General features: G+C 48.8%; 1 protein-coding gene across 1 annotated transcript in view; it reads left to right on the top strand.

The window, feature by feature from the left end:
* Positions 1 to 21874, top strand: part of NRN1L (neuritin 1 like) — a 22043-nt gene extending 169 nt beyond the window's left edge. The window contains exons 2-4 of the mRNA XM_044419859.1: positions 1293 to 1301; positions 19708 to 19873; positions 21589 to 21874. Of these exons, the coding sequence (XP_044275794.1) occupies positions 1293 to 1301; positions 19708 to 19873; positions 21589 to 21874 (461 nt within the window). The remainder of the gene's footprint in view (positions 1 to 1292; positions 1302 to 19707; positions 19874 to 21588) is intronic.
* Positions 21875 to 22153: the final 279 nt, after the last annotated feature.

The raw sequence follows: 22153 nt of genomic DNA, 5'->3' as shown, positions 1-22153 counted from the left end.
GGCTGGGCGCCCGGGGGGGAGCGGGGCGCGGAGGGGGGGCGCGCGGGCGGGGGGCGGCGGCGGCCGCGGGCCGCGCTGGAAGTGCGGGAGTAGCGCCTGGCCGGGCGCAGAGGCGCGCGCGCAGGCTCCGGGGCGGCGCGGCCGCCCTGCGAGGCTGGCTGCCTGGGGCTGGCGTCCCACAGCGGCGGCGGGTCACAGGTGCCCGCCCCCAACGCGGCTTTCACGAGCTGGGGTGCTTTTGCCGCCGCCCTGCTTCCCCCTGCCCGTTTCTGCCTGCCGGGAATTGGGGCGGGGGGCGTCCCGCCGAGGGGTGTGCCGGCAAGGGCAGCTGCTGGGCCCCGTGCCGGTGGGGCTCTTCCTCGCGGCAGCGCTCATGCTGAACTTTGCGGGAGCTCTCCGTGGTCCCGAGCGCCGTTCTCCAAATAGCTTCGGCCCTATGGAGAGCGTGCGGCAAAAGTTGTCTCCAGCCCCGTCTCCCCGGAGCGCGCCCCCGCCTGCCTTCCACCCCCCCCGCCCCTTCCGCCCCACGGGGTCCTGCCAGGCGCGCGCGGACCTCCCTCTCAGTCGCCCGCTTGCCCTCCTCGGAAGCCCAGCAGAGAGACTCGTGGCACTTTAAAGGTTAACCCGTTCATCACGGCACAAGTTCTCCTGGGCTGCGGTCTGCTTTGTGCGATGCAAGAGCGCTGGCACGCGAGTCCGTGCCGCTGCGTGCGCCTCACGGGCCTCCGGAGAAAGCCAGAGCCGTGCCCTGGGTGGGATGCCGGCAGGGACGCGGAGATCCGCGCTGCGGTCCTCATTCAGCCACGAAGCCCGCTGGTGGCTTCGGGCACCTCACTCTTGGTAGCCTACCTCATGAGGTTGTTGTGAGGACAAAATGGAGAAGAGGAAAAAGAGGGTTTGTAAGCGACCATGGGTTCTTTATTCCAAAAATGTGGATTATGAACATAAGACGCACAGTTAAGTACATAGTAATTCAGGCAGCTGCCTTTGTTGGGAAATTTATTCTCATGAGAACGAACGAACCACGGTGGGCACAGAGGGGGCAGGCAAGCCTGAGGGAGGGGTAGCCCAGGGCCTCACAGTCCCTGCTTATCAAAAACGGCCCGGGAGCCCCGAGCCCCGGCCTCACTTCGCCGGTGTGTAATCCTTTCAGAGGTCGCCAAACTCTTGCATGCTCTTGCTAGCCAGGGGCTAGCATGGCTGCCCAGCTGGAACTGACCCCACTTCTGACGGATCGCCGTTCCTTTCCTACGTAATTGGGGCGGTATCTCTCCCACGCTGTCTGTTCCCAGGTGAAGGGGGTGAGTCCCAGGTGATGGGCTGCATTGGCAAAGGGAGGCAGATGGAGTCTAGGTTCATATTTTTCACCCGGGGAGGCTGGGGACTCCTTCGTCCGTGCGCCGCCTCCTGCAACGCAGCCTTCCTTTCCGGCGCAGCAGGAGCTACCCGTGGTGCTGAACTCCGTTCCCAAACTAGGTTTGCCACCATGAAGCGCAGGGCAAAGCTCCTACGAAGCGGAGAGAAAGGCTGCAAGGAGTAAAGAGACCCGCAGGCAGAGAGATGCACCTCCCGTTTTTCACAAGTGCTTTAACACACGGAATACCACCTTCCTGCCCAGCCCTATCTCCGTGTAGCATGACTGAGGCAGAGAAGGGTGAACTAGACTTCCTTCTCCTGCCCCTCCTCCAGCTGTCAAATGCAGGGATCTGCAGTCCAACACACCTGGAAGGCACCAGGCTGGGGAAGGCAAATTGACAGGTCCTTGCTAGCCTGTGTGTGTGTGAGAGAGAGAGAGAGAAGCAGCAATTCCTGTTGACTTTCATTTTAATTTGGAACAAGAGGCCGCAGGGCTGTCTGCCATGAATTCCAGGAACAGGTGCCCAGAGGGAAAGTTATCTGTAGCACCAGGGCTGGCCCTCAGCGCAGTTCTCCAGTGCCATTTCAGACTGGCAGAATTCTCTTGGTATGAATGAAGAATCTGGCAACTTTGACATTCAACGGAGCCTTGCAGAGCTAGCCTGGCGATTCTGTGGCTTACATTTCTTTCATTCCCATAGCCCAGGTCCCCAGTTAGAGGGATGCTTCCATGCGCAGGCTGCTCTTCAACACCTTGTGTAGGATGCTGTTGTCTTCAGATCGGTCCTATTTCCAGGGAAGGGAGGTGATCCCTTTGTCAGTGGGGCTCCTTATCCATTGCAGCTTTTCTTTTCAGTTTTATAGGAGCTGCATAAGAACTGTTCAAGGTCCTGAACTCCATCCCCCAAATAGGGTTGCCCTCTTCATTCATTCATTCTTGAATAATATTATTCATTAGGGTTCACTCATTCTGTAAAGTCAAAAAGGAGCCTGCACTGGATGAGGAGCCTCATGGAGAAAGGAGTCAGCCCCATCGAGCCTCAGGTCTATTATTTATGTGTGTGATGCATTTCCCTCTCAGCCTTCAACCCCATTGTTATGTTCAGTTAGGTGAGGCTCTCAGGTAGGCAAATGTGACAGCTGAATGCGGTGTAAAACCCAAGTGTTTTTCAAATCTGACATTCTAACTGCTGCAGCTCACTGCTACCTATCTATTCCAACCAATAATGGCACTCCAGAGTCTTTGGCCTTCCCCTTTCCAAGCCTCCCCAGCACGGGAGAAGCTGCTCTTTCTTCCTGCAAGCAGCCTGATCCTTTAGCCGGAGATGCCAGCATGTAACTGGGCCTTTGGACTCACAGGGCCAACAATCAGCTACTGTGCAATGGCTCTCCCCCAAAATAAAGCTTGCAACTGCAAGGCGGGCTCAGTTAAGAGCATCTGTTGCAGCTAGTTCTTTATGTCTCATAATAATTAGGAATTGAGTTTGCATTTGCACATGAACCAAAATACGGGGCAGATATTCTACCCACTGGGGGTGCTCTTTTCCTTTGCCACAGCTGCCCTCCCCTAGTCCCAGCTTTATAGGATACATCCAAAGGCTCTGTGTTTTTCAGCCCTTGCTACATACAGGGTGGTTTCACAAAATCCAGTTAAGGAAATGTCCCTTAGATACACACATGGTTTGTTTCCCTTCTGCTAGTCATTTCCTGAGGTGACAAAGGCAACAACAACAACAACAAAAAAAATCCTTAATGCTGATTCCCTGTGAATTGGGATTGATAGCTGGAAGAGTGATGATTGTGGCAAAGAGTTGCTGGCAAATGCTTCCCAGCATCCCATACAGGCATTGGCTGTAGTTACAGATGCCTGGAAACTGTGAGAAACCTGTAGGACCTCAACACAGGACAGGGATCATCAGCCTCCAGGTGCTGTGAATTCCTAGCTCATCACCGGGAGAAAGATGCTTAAACACCTGTTTGCTGCAGGTAAATGGGATAGCTGGGCCTTTTCTCAACTTCCTTTCTTGTCCCCCAGGAAATGGGGCTAGCTTGTTTGTATAAATCGCCTCTGAAACAGAGGCAGGAAAGAATTGTCTAAAATCCATGGGAAGCATTGCTCTTTGGCTTTCCCCTTGGAACTAGGAACATGCATGATATCCTTGTGACACCTGTCATTTCAGAAAGCCCCATGACTAAAAGGAAACCTGTAACCTTTTCTTTTGCTTGTTTATTGATAATCTGCATGCATATTTCACCTTTTAATGTTTTTAGTAAACTGTAGATTGTCTTTGACACAGATCTTTCCACTTCTTCCTAACTCCTAAGTGTTCTTGGATCTGTAGTGAGGTGCCTTGAATGGACCAGGTGGAGTGGGGTAAAAGCACCCTATTTCACTCACTGATGGCACCATGGCATAAGGACAGTTATTTAATTAACCGTCAAGTCTGCTTGTAGCCTGGAATAGGGGCAGCCCCTTTAAAACACAAAATATAGTAAGACCTGGTGGACCATCAGAAGAATGCCAATATCCACAGTTAGTCAATGATTTTATTAGGACAAATCAAAAACACACAGAATTGTGGGAAAGTTTTGAGATCTCCAGATTTCTTCATCAGTTTAGATGTTAGAAAAATTGAGGACAGAGAGAAAAGACCAGAAGTCATAGGAATGCAGGACACTGCCCTGCATGGACTCAGACACTTGGCTCCTCTACCCCAAGGTCATCTAGGCACTGTCCAGGCAGAATTCCTTTCCAGCTCCGCTTGGAGATTCCAAGGACTGAGCCTGGGATCTTCTGTGTGCAAAGTGGGTTGCACTGGACCATGGCTGGAGCCTCAAGGCGGAATGGAGGAGCAGCTCCAGCCCACATGACGTAGATTCCGCAAAGTGTTGTGCATGTCTCAGTTGTCCCTAGTACTGTTGGGGCCAACCAAAAAGTAGGTGATGGCTGATCCCCCCCGCCCCCCCCCCCGCTACATGCACATCACAAGCACAGTCAGATTTGCTTCCAGCCTTAAGCAAAACGCACGGGATTCTTGGTAGATAGAAAACAGAAGTAAATAATAAATGGTAGTTTTTTATGCTAGCCAAGCAGAAGGTGAATTTGGGCTCTTAAGCAAGGCTTAAAAACAAAAGCAAATAGAAGCTGAATTGGGCGAAGTCACCTTGTGGACAGAAGTAAGGCAACCCACAGCTGCTGTAGGTTTCTGAGTGTGAGGCTTGGTTTGAAGTAAATGGAAATGACTTCTACTAGGCCTGTTTAGAATTGAGGTCCTGGACTTCCATCTGCTGCCATGCTGATGATTGCTCCAGATTTCTGAAATGTTTCTTTCAGCTCAGGCTAAATACAGGCAGGCAGATGTGAAAGAGCAAGGATGCAAGCTTCCTTCTGACCTACTGGGACACGTGGCCTCCAGGCAACTTGCTTTGGACTGGCTAATGCTCACATGTGTACCTCTTGATTAGCCTGTGAGTACAGGCTGCCTTCCCAGTTTGTGAACTGTTCCCATCAGAAAGTGCAGGCCACAGCGTCCCATGGAATCATGTGTAATCATGAGAACATCCTCAGCCTCTTGGTCAGCCTGTGCATGGCTGATTCACACATGCAAGTAATCACAATGAACTCTCTGATTTTTCCAGATGTAAGTGGGCCTCAGCCTTTTAGTCTTGGCAAGTAAGGAGAGAGCTCACCATTGCTCATGTCAGGTACTGTGAGCATCTGAAACTGATGTAACCATGCCTTTGGGCATAATTTGCAAAGCCTTTGGATTTGCAGACTTCTCTGGTAAGGCCGTGCTGAGTTCAGGATATTGTGCGCGGTCCGGGCTTCAACCTAGATGCTGTGGAAACAGCTACCGGCTTGTTGAAGTGTGACAAGTCTGCTTTCTGCCTGTGGTGTTCATCTGGGATAGAGGGAACCACGGAAATCATTTGGGGATAGAAGAAAGACCATTTCTGCAGCATGCCGGGTAAACTGAGGGAGTAGGCAAGATAAAGTTGGGGAAAAATACATTTTGGAATTGGACCAGATTTCTGAGGCCGTTCACATTAGACGTGTCCCTTTGTGCCAGGCAAAGATCATTTTATGTTCCTGAGCTTTTTAGAAGCAATTTTAATCCTGTGGCCTGTCTTACGCTGCTTTTATACTTTTGTGGTTTCTAAGATTATTTTACAATTTGTATTTACATTGTAATGGCTTTATTCTTTTTGTAAACCACCCTGGGAAGATGGTTGAAAGATGGTATCAAAATACACAGAATATTATACACAAGGAGATGCTTTTTCCTGCAATCACCATGCTGTATCCATGGAATTTTATGGGGGATCCAGATATCATCAACTTCCATCTTTCCCTTGTTTTTCCCCACTGCTTTTCCCATCTTTCCCCCCCCCCACAAAAATCCATTAACAGAGGGAAGGATGGTGTACTTGTAGAACCCGGAATGGTCTGTTTCTGGAAGCACCCATACCTGATATTTTACCTAGTGCCTGGGGTTTTTCCCCACAACAATTGCGAAATGCTTTTCAACAAAACCCAGGATACTTCATCTAAAAAAGAGACTGGGAAAGGCTGCTATGGTGCGGAGCTGGATGCCCTGAGCTTAATTCAGTGGTAGCTTTCATATTAGGGCTTTTGGTACATAAACGGTGACAAACAGTGTTTGTTAACCTGTGATCTGCCGTTGCTCATGCCAGTTGTATTCCACAGTCTTCTGGAGTGTTCAGCTCCTGACTGGTCTGACTGGGGGTTGCTTTGTGTTCTTTGAACTTGAATACTATAGGTTAATCATAATGTTAACACAGCCTATTCATTGTAGGTTATTTGTGGGTTGTTTAGCTAGTAGAGTGTCCAGGTTTGGACATCATGTAACATCATCTGATCAGGGTTTGGTTGTTCAAAATGGCACCTGGCACACACCATGAGGGGGATATCATGTGGGCTGAGTTTCAAGGCCAAATGCACTCTTCATTTACCCCTCCTCCAAATTAGAGCAGCATTCCTGTAATGGGAGAGCTGAGAACAATTTCAGAGGATCATAGAATAGTAGAAGGGGCCAGAGGACCATAAGGTTCAGTTCCCTGCGCAGTGCAGGACTCCAGCTTAAACCGTTCCTCTCAGATGGCTGTCCAGTTACACCTTGAATGCCTCCAGTGTGGGAGATCCCACACCTTCCTGGGGTAACCAGTTCTATTGTTGTCTTGCCCTAATAGTTGGGCCATTTTTCCTGATATCTAGCTGGAACCTGGCTTCCTGTAACTTGAATCCACCATTCAGTTTTTTTGTATTCTGGGATGATTGAGAAGAGAGCTTCTTCCTCTTTGTGACAGTCTCTCGATTACTTGTAGAGGGCTGTAGGAAGCTTTGCAGGCCTGTGAGGATTTGGCCTCTGCTTTAAGTGACTCAGTAGGTTCTGACTGATTCAGCGTGGAGGGTCCATGTGATTCTCTGCACCTCAAGCCTCAGTCAGTAAGTTGCGGACTGGGGGTGTCATTTGCTCCAGTGTTTCCCTGCTGGTTGCATTCAGAGCTGCAGTCTTTTCTGTCAGGTGTGGCTTGCATGTTTAACAAATGTTAAATGTTATCACAGTTAACAAAGCATGTTCGGTTCTCTGTAGTATTTTGTAAATAACCCTTTTCCTGTCAGGGGATGAGAAGTATGAACCAGCCAATTATCACCAAATTATTTTACAATAATTGGCATTTTGCCAATTTGTAAAATGTCTTCCAGACGTCATGCAAAAGCCTTAAATTGAGTCAAAGGATTCTCCTCACTCCCATCTCTCAAGTGCTTGCCAGATCAAACACAGAAACATAGAAACAGAGCGAGTCAGAAGGGGTCTCCCGGGCCATCTAGTCTGACCTCCGGCACCATCCGGCTCCGCTCACGACATGCCCACCATGTGCACGTCCAGTCTATCTTTGAACACCCGCACCGATGGTGCCTCAACCACCTCCCGTGGAAGCCCATTCCACACCCTCAGGGTCCTGACTGTCAGAAAGTGCTTCCTGGCATCCAAATGGAACCTTGGCTCCCTGAGCTTGGCTCCATTGGAGCGCGTCCTGCCTTCCTCTGCAGGGGAGAACAGGTCTCTACCCACCTCCGTGTGACACCCCCTCACATACCTATATGTCGCCAACATATCCCCTCTGAGTCTCCTCTTCTCCAGGCTGAAGAGACCCAGTTCCATCAGTCTCGCTTCATATGACTTCCCCTGCAAACCAGTCACCAACCTTGTGGCTCTACGCTGCACTGACTCCAACCTGGCTATATCCTTTCTGTAATGAGGGGCCCAAAACTTAGCATAATACTCCAGTTGCAGGCGCACCAGAGTTGTATAGAGTGGTAGTAATACCTCTCTTGATCTAGAAGCCACACTTCTGACTATGCATCCAAGGGTGGCGTTCGCTCTCTTGACCACTGCATCACACGGCTGACTCATGTTTAGCCTGCAGTCAACCAGTACCCCAAGGTCCCTTTCACAAGTGCTGCTCTCCAGCCACTTGTCACCTAACCTGTACTTATGACAGCTATTCCTATGCCCCAAGTGCAAGACCTTGCACTTATCCACATTGAACGCCATCCTGTTGTCTCCTGCCCACTTCCATAGTCTGTCCAGATCCTTTTGGATCTGGAGTACCTGCTCCTCAGTTGTGGCCACTGCTCCAGTTTTAGTGTCGTCTGCGAATTTGATCAGCAAACTGTTCACCCCTTCTTCCATGTCATTAATGAAAAGATTAAATAAAATCGGCCCCAGGACAGAGCCCTGGGGGACCCCGCTTGTCACTGGCCGCCATCCCGATGATTCCCCACTAATGGTTACCTTCTGCTTTTGGTCAGTCAACCATGCCCTAATCCACCGGACAGTGCTTTGGTGTATCCCAAAACTCCTCAGTTTCTCCACCAGGATATCATGGGGCACTTTGTCAAAGGCCTTGCTGAAATCCAGGTATACCACATCCACTGCATCCCCTCCATCTAGCCATCTCACAACCTTGTCATAGAATTCCACAAGGTTTGTCTGGCAAGATCTGTTTTTGCGGAAGCCATGTTGTGTGGCTGTCAGCCTCCCTTCCCTATCTAGCATCACTAGATCTCTCTCTATTAGGAGCCTTTCCATTGTTTTTCCTACAATGGTCGTAAGGCTAACTGGTCTATAATTCCCCATGTCCTTTCTACTATCCTTTTTGAAAATTGGGACCACTGATGCCACCCTCCAGTCCTCTGGAACTTCACCTGTTCTCCACGAGGTCTCAAAAATGGAGGCCAGTGGGTGTGAGAGAACCCCTGCTAACTCTCTTAAGTACTCTCGGGTGTAACCCGTCAGGGCCTGGTGCCTTTGTAATGTCCAATGCCCTGAGGAGCCCCTCGACTTCAAGGGGGAGTGACTCTAAGCTGTGCCCCTAAGTCCCCAGCCTCATCTAATCTCCTATGTGGATATCCCCCATCCTGCTCTGGGGAGAACACAGAGGCAAAATAGTCATTTAGCATCTGTGCCTGTTCCTTCATATCAGTCACTGGATCTCCTTCCTCTTTATTTAGTGGTCCCACCATTTGTCTCCCCTTCCTTTTCCTATTTACATGCTGAAAGAAGCAGTTTTTGTTGCTCTTGATATTCTTGGCAAGTCTCAGCTCGTAATCAGCCTTAGCCTTGTGAAGAATCCTTCTGCAACGAGCCTCCTCCTCCCGGTAAACCCTTTTGTCTATTCCCCCCCCCCCCCGTACCCATTTCCTATGGAGGTTCCTCTTTTGTCTAATCCCTCTAACCACCTCCTTTCGCATCTATGGCGGCACTCTCCTCTGCCTCCCCACCTGACTGAATAGAGGTATCATCAAGGTTTGCGCCTCCAATCATAATCATAATCCTGTGTGAACTTTCAAACAAAATTCCAGCTTCTTTAATTAGAATCTATTACTCATTTATGCATACCCATGCTGTATATTTTTAAAACACTTCTTGTGGTTTACTTTGTTTTGCAGAAGGGGCATCGGATCTAAATTCTGCTTGTAACTTTATATAAAGAATTTTGAATCAGGACTTTGTAGGTGATTAGTAATTGTGGATGCAATGTAGATACATTCAAATCTACAACTGAATTAATTGCTAGGGAAGTAAGTCTGCCTTCATGCTTATAGTAAACTCCTCCTTTTGCAAACAGAGCCTGCATGTTTTTAGTAGCAACATAGTAGTAGTTGGCGTGTTGATATAGCTTCACAAGATAAGTGATTCCAGCAGGGCCATCCCCAGATATTTTGGCACCTGAAATGGAAAGTCTCATCTCATTCACATAGGCCTCAACCCCTTTGCAAGTTCTTCTGGTTTGCAAGCCTCAGTGTAATCAATGGGACCTCCACTCTGCTGCCTTACAACTGCTGTGGATTGTTTCAACATGTTTTGCTCAGCTGAATGCTGCACGAAATTGCACCACGTTACAAAATTGCATTTTTTGTAGTGACAGCCAAAATCTACTCCCCAAGGCAACTCTCTGGGTTTGCCTCAGGTCACTGCCCACTCTTGTGTTCCACATGTGTATTTTATTGATCAAGACCTATTACTAGTGCAAGATGCAGGCTTCTTGAGCTAGACTGAGTTCTTCAGCAGGAAGAAGCAGGGGTAGGGGCGGGGGGACCTGTGAAGCTGCCTTTTTATACAGACATGCAGTTGGTCCTTCATGATGGCACTAGTGGAGCACCTGTTTTGCAGGTAGAAAGTCTGAGGTGCAAAAGGATCAGGTATCAGTTGACGACAGTGACATTTTACATGTTGTGTTTGCATTATTGCCGTTGCCCCCCCCCCCCCTTTAGAACCACTTGGTGTAAAGGCAGGCTATGGATTTCAAACAAGCACATCTAGAAGCAACACTGTGATTGCTGAGTTAATTAACATCTGGAGTGGAACAAAAACCCCATGATCTCAAGTCAGAGCAAGGTCAAACTTCACCATAAAGTTTAATTTAATTTATTTTATTACATGTCTATATCAGTGAAGCTCTCCAGTCAGCTTGCAAGGATTCGAAGTCTTATACATTCATTTTACATAGTATGTAAACATGTGCATATAATCTTAGGAATGGACAGCACATAAACACACAGAGCCAAACAATTTTAAGCAATCAGCCATCAAGAAAAATTCAGGACCTGACTCTGAAAAGATAGCAAAAGCCAGTGTGGAGCAGCAGTTGGGCTAGGACTAGGAAGATCCAGGTTCTAGTCCTCATTGAGCCATGAAGTTCACTGGGTGACTTTGGGCTAGTCACTGACTCTCAGCCTAGTCTACCCCACAGTGTTGTAAGGATAAAATAGAAGAAGGTGGATTATATAAGCTGCTTTGCGTTCCTTGCAGGAAAAAAGCAGGATATAAATAAATGCAAACAAGCAAAGTTAGCACTAGGTGGATCTCACTGGGAGGATTGTTCTACACTAGGCTGCTTCCGGGACTTAGAGGGTTCCTTGGGGACATCAGTCCCTCTACACCTCACTTTAAACTCGATCTGAGCCGTGCCCCCTTCCTATTTTCTTTCTCTGCTCAGTGGAAGAGCATCTACATGCAAAAGGTCCTAGGCTTGATCCCAGAAGCCTTTTCTTGAAAGGACTGGATTAGATATCAAGGGATGGGGGATCCTGGAGAGCCATCACCTGTCAAGATTAAACTGTCCTGGGCTTGGATGCACAGGTGTGGCCTGATAAAATAATGTGATGTTCCTCACCCAGTTCTGCCTACCTTGACTGGCAGTGCTCTCTGGAAGAGCTTCCAGCAAGAGATGCTCAGGCTTGCAATCTTCTGTATGCAGAGCGAACTCTCAGGAAATCCCCCTCTGCATCACACACACCCACACACACTTTAAAAAAGAATTATTTATGTATCCAGGAAGGCCATCTAAATATTATTCTTTTCTTCTTTTTGATGGAAAAGGTTTGTTACAAAAATAGTAGCTGTCTGCTGAGAATAATAAAAACACAAGCCAAAATATTATCTCATTAATCACACTTGCTTGTCTGCTTGTTTTTAACAGTTATTTGATCTTTTAGAACTGTCTTAGGACTTCTGTTAGGGATGGCCTTGTAATTTCCTTTGTGTCCCAGCTGCTGGATAAGGTTTATTGTGATGTCTGTTTGGTGAATCAATAAAACCAATAGACTGAATTTTTAAAAGGAGTTAAAACCCTCTCCCCACTGCACGCATATCATATCAGTGAGCTTCATACAAAAGACTTGGTGAGGCCAGGGAAACCCCAGGAACTGATCCTCATCACTCCCTCCCACTCCCTGCAGAACAGATCCTTTGTGACACATGTGACTGAAACTGGCTCTCACCATTTAAATTAATGGTAATGGTAACAAGATAAATTCAAGGCTAACCCATCACAAAAGCTCCAGGAAAATAACAATATTGTTAGTTAAAATATAGGCATCAGTTTAAAGTTTGACCCCAGAGGGAGGGAAACATTATGGTAGTAGGCTAAATTCAGGCTTGTGGGATCTAATTGTTTTTTGCTAGAATTTCATGATACCCTTTTGGTATTAGAACATGAAGATCTGGAAAAAAATCTGAAAAATGCCAGGTTTCCCCCAAGATTGTTCTAGTCTTTTCCCCCCAGACATTTGCACCCCCAACTTCTTCCCCATTCCCCCACCATGAGCAAAATTTCCATTTATTTTAGTAGAGATGAATTGCTTAACACTTGCTAAGGGACATAGGAAGTTGTCTTGCTCAGACCTTTTGTCTAGTTTTGCCTTGGGCAGCTAGACCATCATCTGCTTCTGAATCCTTTAATCTGGAAAGATGCTAGAGTTTAAACTGGTCATTTTGGGCATGTGAAATGCCCTGAAAGATGTTCTCTCTCTGCCCTGTTGACTGGCAGGATGTACATTACTGTAATAGCCCAAAGAACCCAAAGACTCTGCCTCCAGGGCCAGTTTCCAAAAGAGAGCATTGAGTTTCTTGGAACAGCAGTTCTTGAAGCCACCGAACAAACTGGAAAGTCAAAAGCAGTTTGTAATAAGCCCTGGGTCATCTACCCTCCGGGGAAGTCAGGAGTTCGAAATCGCACCATATACACATGCATGAGCTGAGAACGCATCCATGGCCCTGCCATGGTGCTTTCTGTTGCATGTGGGTCATCCTTCCCTACCCTTGTGCTCTCTGGATGCTTTGGACCTCAACACCTTAATCCGTGACCATTGGCCAGGGTGCTTGTGGGCTATGGGAGTTGTAGTCCAAAACAACTGCAGGGCACCAGGTTAAGAAAGCTGGGTTATAAATGGTTCATTTTAAGCCTCCCTCCCCAATTTTTGAATATAAATTGTTTGCAGGGGGGTATTGAATGAATAGAGGCATAACCATCGCCTCATGATGCATGAATGAAGCGTGAGAGTACCCAAGAGTGTGTTACAGCTGCTAAGGAAAATGGAACTGATGTGGCGGGGAGGAGAATGTCGTGGGCACCCTCAAGACTCCTTTCTAACATTCCTTTCAAAAGCGTTGCCTGGACTGTTGTGTCACGGGTTGGCACCGCTGGGCGCTTGTCAAGGCCCCCATCCCAGCAGGGGCTCCATTGCCAAGCCCCGGTCCTCTTGGCCAGAAAGGGCAGCAACCCCATGGGCAGCGCCGCAGTGGCAAGGAAGGGGGGCCCTTTCAGACCGGGTCCTGCACTGATGGCGTCCTGCCGAAGGGCGACCCAAAATGTGCAGTGACGTTGGCAGGAGCTCCACGCCAGCCGGGGGAAGGAGAGGCAGCCATCCCACGAAATAAACACAGAAAGGGACGTGGAGTCCTTGAGTGTGACTTTCCCGTGATTAATTTTAATCACATGGCAAGCCTGGGGGCCTCGGCGGACATATGGCTTGCCACCTGTGGGTGCTCGCCTTCCCACCCCGGGCTGGCGGATTGCCCTGGGTGGCCAGCGTGTGACCCTGCAGAGGGCGCCTGCTGAGCCTCTGACAAGGTTACTCTGAAAGATGGGCGACAAGCAGCTTATCAGCCGCTTGGTCACTCTGGGGCAACTTGGTGTGACTTAAGGGGTAGCATCCAGTGGTAGTTCCACTCAGGGTAGACCCACCGAAACGAAGGTTTCTTATGTCTCATTCATTTTAGTGGGTTTCAGTTAGGACTAACACTGGTTGTCACTCATGGTCTCTCGCTAGAATTGGGAGCATCGCAGTGATAATTAAAAAGAAAGGATACTCTTCTGGTCCTCATTACTGTGGAGATAAAGATAGAAGGGCAAAAACATTGAAAGGATCAGAAACAAGACAGCAGGCTTATTATGGCAATTACATGTAGCTAAAATACACAAACTGCATCACACTGCATGTCTCTTGTGGCCTGGCATGTTCTTTGCTGCTCTTGTATCTACGCCAGGACCGCCCCCGGGCCACCGCCCAAGAAATTTCCCTGGGGGAAAATCGTTCCCTGCTCAGTTCACACCAACTGGAATACTTTCCAGCAGTGCTGGACTATGCAGAGTAAATGTGTGAAGATTCACTGTAGGCCAGTTCTAGCCCAGTTTTCGGTTTGCTTTTACCCTTCCTTCCCCCCCCCCCCTCTCTCTCTCTCTCTCTCTCTCTCTGGAGGGGAATGTTATTTCCAAGAATTTTTATTTATTTATTTTATTCCAATAATTTATATGCTGTCCTTCACGACAATCGTCTCAGTACGGCTTACAACGAATAAAAATGATCAATAAAACAATACAATAAAATAATATATAACCAATAAAATAAATCAAGCAACTGTGAACTATTAAAATTACTAAGTTTTAAAATAGCATTTAAATAAAAAAGTTTTAACCTGGCACTGAAAATAATTTAGGCTTGGTGCCAATATTGGACTTGAAACAATATTGAACTTGGAAAGGCATTCTTCGCAGGATTCCTGTTTTGCTTCTTATAGATGGAGGGGTGAGTCTAATCTGAGTGATGAATGTGAGATGAGTCCATCATATGGTAATCTTTAGGAACTGATGTTCCGGGTCTTTAAAATTGCTGTTTTAATGATATGCCCAAGTTTTGTTTTGTTTTGTTGCATCAAATAAGGCAGACTTCCTCAGCCTGGTGCCCGTCATGTAGCCCAAGACATGGCATCCCAGTTGTAAACTCAACACACTGGGAATGTACCAGGCTGTGAAGGCTGAAATTAGATGCTTTCGATTCTCTCTATAAGAGGAGCTGTCATGCCTGGGTTTCTGATCAGTCTCCTGACCTTGCAGGCAAACTTTTAAATTATTCCTTTGGATAAAGGCCAAATAGAACAGACATCAGAAGGCAATGCAGCTGCACCTGCAGGTCTCAAGTGGGCCTTGCATGCATGTGTCTTGAAAACGCTTCTCCTCTGTCACATCCCATCACCTGCTGGAGTGCGGCAAACTCAGAGGGAGTTGGAAAAGCACCGTGGGCATAAATTCCAGCTCGTATCCTTCCGTCCGTCGGCCAGTGGTCTAACAGCTAGAGTGTTGCACTGGGACTCGGGAGATCTGGTTCTGCTTCCCACTTAGCTATGGAGCCACAGGGCGACTTTGTGCCAGTCCAGACTCTCAGCCTAGGGTTCCTCACAGGGCTGTTGTTGTGAGGATAGAATGGAGAGGAGAAGAACCTCGGTAGCCACTCGGACCTTGGGGTCCTTACAAGAGGAAAAACTCAGAATTATTATTATTATTATTATTATTATTATTATTATTATTATTATTATTATTAGAACATTTCTATGCCGCCCCTTGCCGAATTTAGATGCAGATCATCCTCAGCTCCTTCCAGACTAGAGGGGAGTGTGTCTCATATGTATATAGGCAAGTACAGATGCATAGTTTATCTAAAAATCCACAGGTGGGATCTCCAACTAGAAATTGCACGGGGGAGAGCTTGTCCGCCAGCGCTCCAGCTGCACGTTCCATGCCGTCCCGTGCTCCCCCCAGTTTGCCTTTCTCCTCTGGCCCAGCACAGCCTACTGGAATTTCGTGCACATTGAGAATGCGCATCCCTCTTTGTGTCATTTTCTGCAGATTTCTTTGAAATGCTCGGGATTCCCCCAGGTAAACAGGCAGCCTTCCCCTTGCGCTCGGCTGGTCCTGATATTCCCCTTGGCTACATCAGAACTGGCACTCCTGTACTTGAGACGGGTCTTGGCTTGCCATGTCAGAGCAGTAAGATTGCTCTCAGTATGAGACTCATGACAATGCCAGCCAGTGTGGTGCTGGCTGGAGCACTGGACTGGGATTTAGCCCTAGGGAACTTTGACGACCTCACAGGGTGGTTGTTGCGAGGACAATACGGAGAGGAGAAGTACTGTGTGAGCCACCTTGGGTTCCACACAAGAAAAAAAATGGTGGGATATAAATTGAATCATGCCATAAAAATAATAGCAGTGGCAGTTTCCCACAGAGCACAAGGATTACATTTTGTTTGTTGTGGACTCACAGTGCCTCTGCACAATAGCGTTGCCCAGCGCTGCTGCAGGTGGCGTTTTACTGCATGACGCAATGCCCAGGCTTGGAGTTCAGTCACAGCTCCATGGGCAACCTGAGATGTGCGGACGCCCATGGCTGCCCCTGTGGGATGAGGCAAGATTCCCCGGGGCCACTGGGCGATTCACCATCCAGTGGAATGGAAGGTTGCTCTTTCTGGTTTAAGACCCAGTTCTACAGCTGTCCTTTTGCTCTGGGGGAATGCAGGACCAGGGTCAGTTTCAAATGGGCTAGTTGGGCCACAAACAAGCGGGAGCATAACTTTTCAGTTGTGTGCATGTAAGCCTCAGGCACATTCTTTAATTCCTGCCTGAGATTGGCTCAGAGAATTTTTGAGGCGGGAGAAGGCAGCTCCCCCGCCTTTGAGCTGAGTGCTATTTATTTTCTTGTAGAAAACCCCACTCCTTCTTGAACAAGTCAAAAGACATGCAAGTTGGAGTAAGCATCGCTAATTGCAGTTGTAAGCGTAGTGGGAGCTGTGATGGAAAAGTGGACTGGGCAAATTTGGCCACTGGGCTGATGCTCCTGACTTGGCTCACACTCTCTGCTCCGACGTGAAACTGATACAAGCTCCGGAGGCCTACAAAACAGCCATGGTCTCTCCCATCTCAGTGGTGGTTCTCCCTTATCCTACTACCTAGAACAATACATAAATCTGCAATTAAATATGGTAAGGATGGAAGTCCTTCACCTGGCTTCTGCCACTTGCATGCATGCTGCAAGCAGGGGAGGGGAGCCCCTCTGAAAAGCAAAGCAGGACAGGGATGCTGCATCCCTGGCTGTTGGAGACTGACTCAGCTCAGCCTCCTCACCAGACCTAGCTTTCCAGCCTTCACAAGGCATCACCCACCACCTCTCAAGCTTGTCTAGCTATCTTGGACTAGAAACCTCTCTCTGTCTGCTAACAGGAAAGCAGAGCTCCTTATTGTTAATACGAGTTGTGCACTGTCAGGCCATCTCTGACTTATGGAGACCCTGGAAGCCCTCCGAAATGTTCTCTTCGTGACAGCTCAGCTCTTGCAAATTCCAGGCCGTGGCTTCCTTTATGGAGTCCATCCATCTCATAATTGGTCGTCCTTTTCTTCTCCTAACTTCAGCTTGTCCTAGCCTGATTGCCTTCTCCAGGGGGTTTTGCCTTCTTGTGGTATGCCCCAAGTATAGCAGCCTCAGTTTTGTCAGTTTTGCTTCCAGGGAAAGCGCTGGCTTGATTTGATCTAGCACCCGCCTGTTCGTCTTTCTGAGAGCTCCTTAGGATGCTGAATTCTGTAGGCTGTACTGATTTTCTGTACTCTGCCCAGGATGACTGAAAAGTACCTCCGCCTGTCCTTGAGCACACCAGCCTTCCGTTGTCAGGTTTCACAGTTTGTTCATCACAAACACGTACAAAGAAAAACTCACTCTGGGTGCTGAATTCTGCTGCATTGGCACAGGAGCGTGTGTCTGGATGTGTGCGTGCGTGTGCGTGCGTGTCTGCACACCTTGAGCAAGACAGCACCACCCCAGCTTTGTGCTGCAGTGCAGGCAGACCTGGCACAGTGGGGCAGCTATGAGCCTGGAGAGCAGGAGGCCCTGGAAAGAAGACAAGCCTGACGAGCAGGTCCTGGCGAACGAGTCCAGGCACAGTAGCATCCCGTCTCCAGTGGAAGCCAAAACCCTGGATTAGGGGGTTGGACACACACTGGCAGATCGTGGCTGCTTAATGACCGGGAAGGCTGGCTCTGTGCGGTTGGCGGAGGGGCCTCCCACACAATGCAGCCCAGGCCACCGGCCTCCTGAACCAAAAGGCAAGGCAGGAACGGTTGCTGTGTTGGCTCTGGGGGCTCTCTCCTTCCCTCAGCACTCCTGGCTCGAGCTGGAGGCCAGCGTGAGCTGAACGGTTTATTATTGTTAGCTGCAACGGTGCCTTATTTTTGCAGGCTCCCCTGCCAGTTCTGGGGAATCCCATCATCCCCAGTTTGGTGCTTCCCATCCAATTTTTCCGATTCCTCCCAGTGTGTTCAGAGGAGCCAGACAGCCCAGACATGCGTTTGATCAGACTGAACAAGGCCAGCTCACCTAAAATATTAATTTCCTTCCTTTGCCGGCCCCCAAACACCTTGCAGCATTTCTCTGGCTCCTTTGCAGCGGCAAGCGTGAGCAGGGGCCACCCCTCCCTGGCCAGGGGCACAAGAGCTCCTGCCAGCAGTTCTGCCAGAATCGCTGGTTGCTGGTCCAGCCAGTGTGTTTAAACAGATCTGGGTGCATTATGATAAATACAGGCAACTGTTTATTGAATTACTCTTTATTTATAGCATTTTTATCCCACCATTGAGCCTAAAAGGCTCCTAAGGTGGCTCACAAAAAATGGAGAGAGAGAGAGAGATTGCCTGCTGACTTACAACCTAAGCTGCATGACACAAAAGAAAGGGGATTAGGCAGGCAGAAGGGAAAGTTACAAAACCAGACACTAGATCTTACTTGCAAGTTGAAGTCATGGACACAGTGGGAGGCTTGTGGCTTCCTCTTGCTCTGGAGGTCCTGTGCATGCACATACATATATGCACGCACATAGGCAAGCATGTACACATGGGCACAGACTTTTCCGGTGTCCCTCATGCACACAGGCACTCATGAACAGGCATTTGCGCATATTCAGGGTGTGGGGGGATTCAGTTGATTGATTGTTTGCCCTTGAATCAAGCAAGTGATCTCGAAATAGAGTTTTTCCTACTGCAGACCCATTCCTGCTTCAGCTCAACATACTGAAGGGGACGGAATATAAACGTCAGACAGAATAGAACTGCTAGTCAGCCACTTTTAGAAAGCATGAACTTCAGTGAACCAGCGTGGTAGTTAGAGTGTTCGATTGGGGTTCTGGGTGGTTTGGGTCCTACTCCCCACTTGGTCATGAAGCTCACTGGGTAACTTTGGGCCCGTCACTCAACCTAAGCCTAGCCTACCTCACAGGTCTGTTTTAAAGGATGGAATGGAGTGAAGAAGGACCATGTAAGCCACTCTGAGTTGCTCACAAAAGGAAAAAAGAAAAAATGTGAAAAAATGCAATTTAATAACATAATAATAAACAATATTAGTAATAATAGCTTCATAACCCCCTACTGCAAAACCCACATATTTATTATTGTTTCTTACACACATAGGCTCTCCTCTACTTCCGGGAGTTCAGGATAACATAGAGCTCTCCATTCCATCTTAGAACAGAATAGAGGTCCCAGGACACTGATTCAACTTCTTGGCTAAGTGGGGATTCAAACCTGTGTCTCCCCATTCCTAGTTAAGCACTCTGATTACTACACCATCCTGACTGATATCTTGGATAAGGGTTCAGGAGACTTCAATCTACTGGGTTTCATTTTTTAACTTGAAAAATCCTGGGATCAACCAATTGAAACTTGGTGCACAAAATTTACATTTGAGGGCCTAGAAATCCTTGTCAGTGTAGCCAATCGACTGCAGATTGCCATGTCCCAGCTGCCCCCGCTCCCAGTGTACTTGATGCACAGTGCTGCGGAAGAGCCAGGACTCACAGGGTGCAGCACCCAGCTTTTTTTATTGGCAGGGGCACCAATGTCATCTGGCCCCTGCCACAGGGTTCCCTGCTTCCTCCTAGTTTAACTGCAGTTCTAACAGTGGCTGGGAAAAATAAATTTTTCCAGCAACCTATCTTGTTTCTTGTTGTAATGCAGTCTTTCAGGGTGGCGTGGTCTTGAACTGGCAGTTTGGACTCCTTTAGTTTGCAGAAGGCTTGTTTCTGGTGAAGGTGAAAAGGGCTAGAACTGGTTGATACGAACTGGCAATGCTGGCTGCATTACTGGACTCACCTGGGGGCTGTGGCTGCGCTCCAAAAGTGGCCGCTGGAGAAACTGGCCGAGAGTCATCGCTTTTGCTCCCTTGCAGCACTGTCTGAAGAGCCGGTGAGCATGGCTGGCCGGAAGTGCAACACCATCTACAAGGGCTTTGCCGAGTGCCTCATCAGCCTTGGGGACAGCATGGCTCAAAGCGTCCAGCAGCCACAGGACGACGACAGCATCCAGGAGCAGCAGGAGCTGGACACTATCTGCAGGTGAGTCCCCGCTCCTTCTCTTGGCTCGCTGGAGGTGGGGATTTTTATGCTGGACCACATCAAAGAGCCACAGGAAGCTGACTTGGTCCCAGACAAAACATTTGTCTATTCAGTCCAGCCTTCCCCAACGTGTCGACCTTCAGATGAGTGTTATGACAACTCCCATCATTCCCAAGGGGATAATGGGAATTGCAGTCCAATACATCTTCAGGGCACCAGTTTGGGGAGGGCTGATTTAGTCCAATACTGTCTACTTGAACTGGCAATAGCTTTCTGTGGTGTCAGGGTGGAGGCCTTCCCCATCATCTAGTTCTTGCTCCTTTTAACTGGACCTGCTCTACTCTGAGCTGTGGTCCTTTTCCAATGAGTTCTCCTAGGAGGCCAGATCTGGGTAAACAATGCAGCAGCAGCCGCCTCAGAATCTCCCACTCGCCTTAACCTAGTCCCAAGAGCAGTGGCATGCTATTGAAGCTGAAGTTCAGGTGTTCACCAAACAGTACCGGAACATCCTTCCAAGGAGACTTCAAAATGGCAGGCAACTGCACCGATCCATATCAACACAATAATCCACATTTCAACAACCACCCATGGTTGAACAGGAGCTTGCATTCAGCCTCTGAGTGTGGGTTATCCAGTCGTCTGAACCCAGCCAGCGCTGGGGAAATAAATCCCCCCACAACAATTGTGTGAGGATTGTACCTAGGCTCAGAGAGAGCAGGGAATTCTGGGGGAGGCGGCAATGGCACCCACTTTCCTGTGAGTCACAAAATGCCAGTTTGCATCCCCATGAGCAGCCCTGTCTCCATCATACCACTGGCCAAGAGCGAACGAGAACACGCTTTGAGGGATACAGCATCCCCACATCTTACACATGCTTTCTGTCAAAGCAGCATAGATCCAAGACATGGAAGCAACGCCTCCCGAACCTGGTGCGACAGGCTGCCAGTGAGCTGCAGAATTGCTTCCTGGAATATATTAACTTGGAAGGAGCTTGTAACATTTGGAGCAAATCATGGAAGGGCAGATAAGGAGCTGGTAACTGAGGAGGCGGGCAACAGGCAGGATGAAGTGAGTCCAGAGTGTGAGCAGAAAGTGAATCTGGCAAAGGAAGAGACGTAGCATTCCAAGCACAGGAAGCACCCTTGGCAGCAGAACGGGGAGAAGCGAGGCAAATCCAGACAAGATCTTTTGCAACCAAGTGTGTGGCAAGGGATATTAAGGGGTGGGGAATCTGCAGATATCAGGATGTTGTGCTGAATCCTTTTTGCATCGCAGTTAATTGCTACCGCAATATCTCCACTGCCCTGCGCAAATAGAGGCACTAATGCACACATACCTTCTCGTATTTCTTTCCTCTTTTTTGTAACTGGAACTGACCCCAAGGTCCTCAAGAGATCCTCAGAAAGCCACACCCTTTGCTCTCAGCCACTAATTGTTGAGTGGCTTCTCAGTGTTCTGCAGTAGTTTTGATGCCTCACCTATGGCTCAATTAGCATCTGCAAGAGCACTAAAATACAATATGCTGGTACCTTTGGATGTTTTTTGGCACCACCCTTTTTGCTGTTGACATCACCCACTGCTTGAAAAAGGTTCCCAGGAGAGTCCCTGGAATGGAAGTCAGCCCTTTGGCTAAAGAGTCGTCCACTATTGTTCCAAACAGTTGCTCCCTTCTACTAGTTATATGAGAGTTCTCAGCTGGATTCCTCTCCTTGCAGGTCGTGGGATGATTTCCATGCTTGTGCCACCAAGGTCCTATCCAGCTGTCCTGAGGAGGCAGCCAACATCTGGGAATCACTTCGGCAAGAGTCCAGGAAGATACAGTTCCAAGGAAACCTGCATGACCTCTGTAGCTCCCGTGCCCAGTCCGCAGGCAATGGGAGGGCATCCAACATGGATGAAACCAACAAGGAGACCTTGCGGGGCACAGCCTGGCTTCTCCAGCCCCACCTTCTGGGCAGCCTGACTGTTGTAGCTCTCATGGTTGTGATGCCCTTTGTCTAAGCTGGGAGCTCCCTCTCCTCCTGTCCACTTTCATGCAGCCTAGTGGCTTAGTGCTGCTCTCCTCCAGGAAACTGGCTCAGGCCCAGTGGATGGCAGTGGCGTTTGGCAGGTCCCGGTGCTGTGGCCCACAGGGTGGAAGAGGCGGGAGACCTTGAGCTTCCCTGCCTTGTATCTGTCCTGCTCAAAGAAGCCGTGTAATGCTAAAGATGCGCCTCTCGTTGCTACACGCCCTAGTTTCACTAGCTGTCCTCCAGCAGCCATTGTGTCCCACCCTGCTTC

The sequence above is a fragment of the Varanus komodoensis genome, unplaced genomic scaffold, assembly GCF_004798865.1.
Source record: "Varanus komodoensis strain SLA01 unplaced genomic scaffold, ASM479886v1 scaffold109, whole genome shotgun sequence".
NCBI classification, from domain to species: Eukaryota; Metazoa; Chordata; class Lepidosauria; order Squamata; family Varanidae; genus Varanus; species Varanus komodoensis.
This window is presented reverse-complemented; position numbering and strand designations above follow the sequence as displayed.